Consider the following 9189-nt stretch of genomic DNA (forward strand, 5'->3'; position numbering starts at 1 on the left):
ATCATTATTTATTGCTTAATTAATCTAACTTTTGTTCACAGATCCTTATTCTTCTCCTTTTTTCTTTGACATGGCATTTTATAATCGGATTATTGAATTATATAAAGATACAAAAAGTTCAGGTAAAAATTATTATATTTATTACTACGCTATTATCACTTTGATATTATTCGATTCTTGCATATATACGAGATGGTCTCGGTTCAGTAGTTTCGGGCCATCTGATATGTGCATCAGTTGATTGCGAAGATAAAATGAAATAAACGAAATGATAATTTTTTATTTAACTATAGTGATCACGATATAAATATATAAAGAAGTTTAATGAAACGACATTATCAAACGTGAAGATAGATAAATAACGAACACGAAGTTATGCAAAGGACTATGCGATATAATTATATTGTACATATTCTTTAAGTGTTCTGATCTTGTAGACATTTTTTAAATATTTCTATTTCTATTTCGGGCATCCTTTGAATAGCTTAGTGTCTCAAACATCTTTTAAAAGTCTTCAAACAATCTTCAGTTAACTTTTTTCTAATCTTAAAAACGTCCTAATTTTTCAGTCTTTTTCAAATGTTTCCTAGACTCTTATAAGGAACATCCTTGTCAATAATTAAACTTTTCTATCGTGCCGTTTACGACGTGTCATTGCTAGACAAAGATTTTGAATTCTTTAGAACCGTCAGTTAAGTTCGCGCAGTATTATCGATAGGTTCCAAATTGGTTTGTCCAGCCTCCACATTTTCCTTTGGTCCCTCAAGCGGTCGTAGTTCATTCCATTTTTGTATATTACCACTACCTCCGAACAGGAACACAACCATACTCCCAATGCACACTGCGGCGCCTATCCAGAAGAGTATCTGCCATCTGTCAATCGGATTCTAGTACAAAGGAAAATATTTAATTATGTTAAAATCTTCGTACAAGAAGGATTGTAAGTGCAAGAAACAAACAGCGCTTAAAGATTGAAGAAGAAAGTGACCCGAAATACAATTTGCGCACAAAAGAATCAAAGAGGAAGGCAATCCTTTTATCGCGAGGACAACCGGAGACTTCCCGCTCTAAGCGTTTCCGCTTGCGTAATGTCGCGTGTGTCCGCTGTCTCTCTTCTTGTTCGATTCGGAGAATTATCCTGTCGAGGCTCGCGCTCGAGCCGCACGATCAACAAGATTGTCAAAGTTGTTAAAGAGATGTTCGATGTTAATTCTTCGGTATTCTTATCTACACCTGTTTCAGCTGTAGATAAGAGAGCCAGTCGCATTTGGCTGTTCATGTCATGTATTGTCATGCTGTTATGCAACGTCACATAAACAAGGAATGACAGCTCGGGATGCAGACGATCTTGATGATCACAATTAATCACGTAATTACGCGAGTTATACAATTAGACTGCAGATAAGCAGTTTACACAGATAGAAATAATAAAATAAATATAACCGGTATTATTGTACCGTAGATGATTTTTAAGACACGAGTTGCAAAGCAGAGTTAACAAGTGAAAGATTTGAAATTGAAAGATAATCGCTTAGAATCAATGGATCATAACTTCCACTTAATTTTGACAAAAGTTAGTATATTTTTTCATTAAATTGATTTGAAGCAGACTTACCCCGTATTTGCCAGCTATTTCTTCGACTATCGGCGGGATAATCATACCGGAACTGCTACCGATTGTATTCATGATACCATAAAGGAAACCAGCAAAGTTCGGCGCGAGATCTTGATTGTTCGACAGATTGGAGATAAGGGCAGCGCCGTTGAAGCCCAATGCCAGGAACAGAAAGACGTTCGCTAGTACGAAGTCACATCCGACGTAGCCGACTAATATCAGGAAGACGCCCGGTATAAGATGCGCTAGAAGAATGAAATTCTAATTACTGAATCGTTAATCCGAATTTTCAATATAATCGATCTGGATGTCCGATACATTCGGGATACAAATGTTAATAATTCGGATAATAATGCGAATATTAGTAATTCACACAATTGAAAGAACTCGTGTCATTTGCGTTTGAATAAAATACAGTTTGGCTTCTATCGCAATTTGTGCCGTTTTGCATGGTATGCTTACAGAATATAGTCGCAAGTTTGCGCAAGAGGGTAACGGTGATGAGCTGCTTCCTCTTGATGGTATCACCCGCCCAGCTGAAGAAGAACCCGAATAGCATCCTGGCGCCCCACGGCGCGCCGGCCGCGGCGCCGCCTTTCGTTAATTGAAATCCCAGCGCTTTCGTCAAGTACAGCATGAGCGAGTTTTGATAGAAGAACAATAAGAAGAGATTCCCAAAATGGCATATGATCAAACTGATAAACGGCACCGATGTTAATATCTCCCGCATCGGGGTCTGTTTCCACCGGGGTTTCTCGGGGCGCACCGTTCCCGCTTGAGCGCTACAAGAATCACGTCAGTCGTTAAACCGATTTGATTGCAAAAGAAGTATTAGTCGGTCATCTCGTGACTCACGTTAAAATGTAGTCCTTCTCTTCGACAGTGATGCCCGGGTGTTCCCTTGGCGAGTCATAGGCAACCAGTGCCCACACGCAGACCCACATTAGCATCAACAGGGATGGTATGTACCAGCCGGATTCCCAGTTCAGGGTCTCTGCGATACCAGCTATCATTGGATAGGTCAGTATCGTACCAAACGTGCCACCCAGCAAAGACCAGATGAAGCGCGCCCGTTCGTGCGGCGGTGCCCACTTTGCTACCATGGTATGACACGCGGGAAAGGTGACACCGCCAGTGATGCCGATGATGATCCTGGAGAACAGTAACAAGCCCCAATGACACTGTGCCAGAATCGGGGTGATTAGCGAGATCAACGCGGCCAGGACCGATGTCCAGAGAACTGCGCGACGTGGCCCGTATCTCAGGGACAACCAGCCGCCGATGAAGTTGCCGGGTACGTTGCCGTAAGCGTAGCTGGCCAGCAGTTGGCCCCGCACCGTCGGGGACCAATCGAACGGCAGGCCGCTAAAAAGTGCGAGGGGTGTATCTGATGATCGCGTCGCGACTGGTTGCGCTTGGCGACGTTGCAACGAATGCAGCAGTTTCCTATCCCGCTCTTCCTGGACGAGATCCAGAACATATTGGTCCAGGTAGCTGGCAGGGTCGAGTGGATTGATGACAATGTCGCGGCGTCGTCGAGACTCATTGAACACGCACACACCGCTGACCGTGTGATTGATCGCCGGCTCCTCGATCATCGGTACCACCAGAATCGGCATTTGCAAGCGGCACGCGTAGCTGGTCCAGCAAGCGGTGAACATCATCACGCAGATCCAAATGCGTACCGGAATCCATCCTGCAGAAAAAAGAAATCTCCAGTGATATTTTTCCCGCTCCGCAAAGATCAGTCTAATTCCTTAATGGAGAATTTATTTTAGGAGTTTTAATTCGTGTGAGAAATTAAAATATTTTTAAAACTACAAACTTTTGTGCTTATATATTTATATTTTCTAAAAAGACTATCAACTTTAAATAAAAGAAAAAATTGATGACAAATCAAAGCAGATATGTTTCTAATGATATTAACATTATTTCAGCTTTGCAGGATGTAGGAAAGTTACGACTTCTGAAATAGGATGTTAGAAAATCTATGTTTGCAGATAGATTATAGAGATAAGTATTATAAAAACAAAAATATTTATTATCTTTCCTTTAATATGTATTGTGGCACTCTTTTACCCTTGAACATGTTTCAGAGTAGAAACATATTAAAGAGAGAGTTCTTCGAGAATGTTATCCTGTAAAAAGAGCAAAAAATAGAGAATAACCTGCTCTAGTCTAATAACAATCGCCTATATCTCTCCTGACGTTTCGCCGTGATTACTTCCGTCGAACGATCCGTACTTACGTAAAAGTTTCCAGAAAAACGCCGGAGTGCGAATCGAGAGCACGTTTTCGCGTAATGCCCGCATTTAGGAATAATGTTCGGAGAAGCGGAAAAATTCGCAGCCGATTGACAGAATTGCGTTGCATTACCATGCCAACTAGATTCGTGAATGCATTCAGTTTCTCTCACATGTCATTGCAAATCTTGAATCATTTGCAAATTGCATTTACAATTCTGTCGATGTGTTCAGTTCAGTGAAACCGTTATCGTGTCATTGCACACTCTCGTGCACGTGAAGAAGAGATTTTAAAAAATTGTAATTACGCGATTTCGAGTTCTCTCTACGAGGTATATATATAAGTACATTATGCAAACATCGCGAACCACACATCGCGAAAATATGCAAAGCATCTGTTCAAAGTATTCCAAGTAATTTACAGATGTTTCGAGTTGACAATCCATGTTCAAATTAATACAAAGTATTAATTTTGAAGCCGCTCGATCCATAAAAATCGCTATTCCAAAATATGGAGAATGAAAGTCGTTAGACTTCGGAAATTGTTGGCACGTGTGTCTAACTATTGTTTTTTTTTGTTATCAGTAAAGCGTTGTAACTAGTAGCCTTATTGGCGCCTCATTACTTGCGTGTGTTATTATTTCTTTTTCAATTCTTCACGTCTCATAGCTATAGACTTATTGTACATTGCACGAACAATTATTATCGTTATATCTAAGAAGTCTGTCAATATTTGACAGTGTGTTCTTTATACTGTTAGGATAACAATTTATGCCCAGTTTCACAAGTATCGGTTAACTTTTAATCGAGAGATTAAATTAACACACTCTTCGTCTCTTTTTAAGGGGGACGTTAGAAGGAGACGAAGAGTGAGTTAATCTAAGATTAAAAGTTAACCGACAATTGTGAAACTGGGCCTTAGTGAAAACTTACAAACGCATATGTGAAGAAAATTGCGAAGTTCGAGCTCGAAAAGGATGAACAGATTATAAATTGTAACAAATTGAACACAAACGAATATAATAAGAAAATTAGAGTTACATCAATTCCGCGAGTTTCTATGCAAAACTCTATTGTAATATCTTTAAATTCAATTTATGAGACAGCAAAGATTCTTGAGATTTAAATGATTGTCAGAACGATTTCTGAATTTCAGTGTTGAGTCTTTTTGCAATGGAAATTAATGCTAAATCTTTTAATTTTAAAATATTGCAATGTGGGACAAATTCTACAGGAAAATAAGCAGAGATTCGAAAAATTTGACTCACGTGATAGTGATTGACAGAGCCGCCGTTGAAATCTTTGGAGCCTCATATTATACTTTTAATTCGGGAATAAACACAGAAAGACACTTTCTCACAAACAAATGTTTTCAACGATTTTTCGGGATTCTCGCACGTCGATCATCACCGTTTGAATGTCGTTCGTCGTCTAACTCCGCAAAACAGTCATTGAACACCGGAGCTTATTTATACCCCCACGCAGGGAGCAAGAGAGCCCACTCTTAGAAGTATAGGAAGGATTGGAGAAGTGAAAAAAAATTGTTGTTAAAGTTCGGCAAATGATCTACAAATCTCCTTTTTTTTGCAATAGGACTTAACGTTAACCGGCTCTAATCCCTCCAATGTTTTTTCCGTCATTTAATCAACGAGATTTTGACTGTTTGTCGTTTCGAGAGTAAAGGGAACATTAGATAGAAATTTCAGAGCTAGGGCTAGTTCAGAGCCCTAGCTCTGGAATTTCTACCTGATGTTCCCTACTATAATAACTTTCTTTAGGGGTTGGGGGGATTATCCCACGGCCGTTGGTTTTCCGGAACAAATGACCTTAGAAACGCGTGGGACACGAAAGGCATGATTGGAGGGATTAGGGTTAAATCTTTCAATTTTAAAAATTCCAACAAGAATCCTTTTGGAAGGTGCATTTTGCGGAACAAATAATAGTAGCGACTTTGTCATTGAATTATCTTTTTAAAATATAGAGATTCTATCAAATGTAATTATAATCGAATTTGCGTGTATTGCGAAAAGTTGCTGTGACGGCTTTGTTTAGTGTTAAATGTGAAACTTCGACAGTTGCTCTACTGAAAATACAGTATGTTAAAGAAGAAGAAAATAATAAAAATACAATTATACAAATTTATACGATAAAAAGTAAAAGCTGTTACATATAGTTTCTATGAATAGACGCAAATAAGTTTTATATGTATATAAAGTTTCTAAAATTGTGTTTTTATTATAAATAGTGTAGATAAAAAAAAACGGTTCGAGGACAAAGAACGACACGTAGCACGTTTTAATGTTATCGACCCATTATGCAAACGTAAATCGTGCGTGCAACATTAAGCTTTTATCTGTGAGGATGGCATGCAGGCCGATTTACGTGCGTTCTATTAAACTTCACTATAATGTGATGTATTTAAATCTATTCCAAGCAGACCTTGACCTGACAGAGAATTTTTAATTCCAACAAAAGCTATTAATAGCAAAAATTCTTTTAGTTTAGTAGACGAATATATAAATTTTAATTTTAATCAATGTTATATTCTAAAAAGGCAGAAATATATTCCATATTTCTGCTTAGAAAAATATTATTGGCAATATAAAAAATAGAGTTCATCAAACTTCTATTTTATATTTTATGTTCTGTCATATATTCTGACAAAGTAATAATTTTCTCACAAAAATAATGCACTAAAATTTTTACTTATATTTTGTTTCAGGAAGTTATAAATGGAGGTTTTCTGGGAGATTCTTTTGTGGGAGATTCCTGTCTTGATTAAAAGGTCCGAGATGCGGAAAATCTTTAGCTTTGGAAATAACGCATATAAGTGTGTGCGTGTCTACTATAAATCAGCTAACGCATAACTGATAAACAAGACAAGGTCAGCTGCAACAGTATTTTTTCAGAGGAGAAACCTTATCACAATTTAATCTAGATTTTGTTTATAGGGTGCAATGATAGTAAAAATGTAACTTGTCTTTAGTATAAAGGCGCAGTTAATATTGTCATAGATATTTTGTCACTTTTCAAAATTCCTCTTTCCTCTTTGCTTTCTTCTTTCCGGTATTTAATGTATCGATTTAAATGGGAATAGAAACGAGATTCCTATAGAGCACATTCTATTAATATATTATACTTTTTTAGGATACATTGCAATCTATTATGACTCGCCATTTCACAATTTTCATTGTAACGACATTCGCGTTGCGAGCCATTTCCTATTTCACTTTCTACCGGCTTTCTACTCGTTGACCGGCATAACTAATTTATTATCAATTATCATATTATGTTAGTCGCCAAAATTTTATTCCGTAACTGTTTAGAAAGAGATGTATATCCTTTAAATTATTATGAAGTAAAATTTCGAATTCTGCATTTAAGTGGCGGATTAAAAAAGATAGAAATACAACTCTTTTGAGTACCTAATGCATATACATAGATTCGAGATGTAAGGATTTTGTAAATTCTTTTATTTCTCATATATCGTTCAAAATGTATCTTACTTAATACAATATACTTTATCTTAAGATTAGATATATTTATCTCATTACGACTTTAAATTCATATTTTTCATATTTATTATTATTCATATTCTTTATATGGTTTATTCACATTTTATACATAGATAATAGTAACTTAAAATTATATAATAATTAATGTTGTACACAGTGATTAGCGACGACTTGAAAATGTCTCTTAAAATTATAATTATGAAAACTTTTGAAATTAATTTATAAATTTGTTTTTTAGCGCGCGATGACGTCGAGCTGCATAGTAAGAGATATCAGCTGCGTCAATGTTTAAACTTGACTGTCATTACGAAGTGTTACGGAGCACGAGAGTACAACGGTCGTAGCGATTAGTTGCGGCTTGATAACGACGAGGAGCGAGTTGACATTTACGTATTCAGCGAACGACAACATACATCTGGTTAATTGCGTATCCATTAAGGATCGGACGTGCCGTGTCAGGATGAAGAACGGAAATCTAATCACAGCGGAGGCCCTGAAGGAGCAAGTACGGCCCGTATTTTTTTCCGCACGGTGGATCCCGACGCTATTTAATAATCAGCTTCCGAACTGCGTATCCTTGATTCCTGTGGAATCTGTGATAGACTTTTTGAGGAAGCTCCTGCATAAGGTCTCTCCTGAGACCATCAGTATAAACAATTTTGCATCTTGACTCGAATACTGTTTCGCAGAAAAAACTGATTTGAAGGTTATGATCACCGTGTTCACATATGAGTCACGTGATCAAATTTACATTTTTGTTTATCACGATCTCGCTCTGTACTCTCTGTAGTCTATAGCGAGGATCGAGATCGTATTGGTTTTTCAATGAACCACCGACTTTTTGACTTTACTATATTTTTTATGTTTGTTTAATACTAAATAAATTTATGTGATTTTAATCTTTTATTATTATCGTCACGTAATTTTTGTAAATCACACTGTTTTGTTTCGAATAAATGCTGTAGTATCCTCTAATAATATTGTACTTTTAACAAAAATAAACCACAGGGCACATAATACACGAGGTAGAAGCAATAATTAACACTTCGTATAAGATTTTCCAGCTGCAGATACGTAACATATCAGTGAATAATAATTTACATTTCTTGTGCACGAGCAAGAGACGAGAGATTTGATACGCTCGAAAAGTCGAAATGATGATACGATGATGATTTGATGTAACAATTGTTGACAACGGATGTCGGAGCAAGTCGAGGATAGGACTAATTTTACAGAGCACTTATTGCAACTTGGATTCGTATCCGTAGCGCAATATAAGCGATTTTGCGACACGCGCGCGCTTATCGCAAAGTCAAATTCGTTCATGCAACGCGAATGCGAATCGGTTCTTATCGCGATCGTATAATTAACACTTACGCTTTCTTGGCGGTGCAATTAACGGCCTACGCTCGTCGTACTCTTGATACATGCCGAACGTTGTGCGCTGATTGTTATTTACTGTGTATCATTGAAGCTTCTGAACTACTGAAGCTACAACAAACGCGAAGTCTGCGTTTCATTTCCATTTCGTGCGAGTTCATCGGGGCCGTGCATTATCTCTATCCCCTGATAAATATAACGTTTATATACATTACGGTCATAGACCGATTTCTTGTTTAATCTTTTTGGAGGAAATAAAGAGATATGAGGTGAAGGAGAGAAGAGATTAGATCGAGTAAATGTGAAACAAAGACGAAAACGGAAACTTCCTATATAGCTTAAATTTTCTTTCAAAGTACGTTCAATTACGCTTTTATCGATCCTATTAATGCATATTTAAGCGTGAGAAATATGTAAAGACAGAAGGAAATCTATA

At 37.3% G+C, this 9189-nt stretch overlaps 2 protein-coding genes across 4 annotated transcripts in view; one reads left to right on the plus strand and one right to left on the minus strand.

The window, feature by feature from the left end:
* Window positions 1–117: 117 nt before the first annotated feature.
* The window catches only part of LOC112465660 (sialin-like), a 13534-nt gene continuing 4462 nt past the window's right edge, over window positions 118–9189 (minus strand). The window contains exons 1-5 of one of the 3 annotated variants that reach the window (XM_025033312.1): window positions 8751–9183; window positions 2471–3311; window positions 2078–2397; window positions 1616–1860; window positions 118–887 (exon numbers count right to left, since the gene is read on the minus strand). In XM_025033312.1, the coding sequence (XP_024889080.1) occupies window positions 693–887; window positions 1616–1860; window positions 2078–2397; window positions 2471–3311; window positions 8751–8802 (1653 nt within the window). In that variant the 5' untranslated portion in view covers window positions 8803–9183 and the 3' untranslated portion in view covers window positions 118–692. Of the gene's footprint in view, window positions 888–1615; window positions 1861–2077; window positions 2398–2470; window positions 3312–5126; window positions 6364–8750; window positions 9184–9189 lie in introns of those variants that run through there. The other 2 variants (XM_025033321.1, XM_025033332.1) reach the window with 2 other exon arrangements.
* LOC112465651 (2-hydroxyacyl-CoA lyase 1) overlaps window positions 7834–9189 on the plus strand; it is a 4965-nt gene continuing 3609 nt past the window's right edge. The window contains exon 1 of the mRNA XM_025033301.1: window positions 7834–7878. Within this exon, the coding sequence (XP_024889069.1) occupies window positions 7834–7878 (45 nt within the window). The remainder of the gene's footprint in view (window positions 7879–9189) is intronic.

Source organism: Temnothorax curvispinosus, unplaced genomic scaffold (assembly GCF_003070985.1).
Source record: "Temnothorax curvispinosus isolate PA1 unplaced genomic scaffold, ASM307098v1 QBEX01001516.1, whole genome shotgun sequence".
NCBI lineage: Eukaryota > Metazoa > Arthropoda > Insecta > Hymenoptera > Formicidae > Temnothorax > Temnothorax curvispinosus.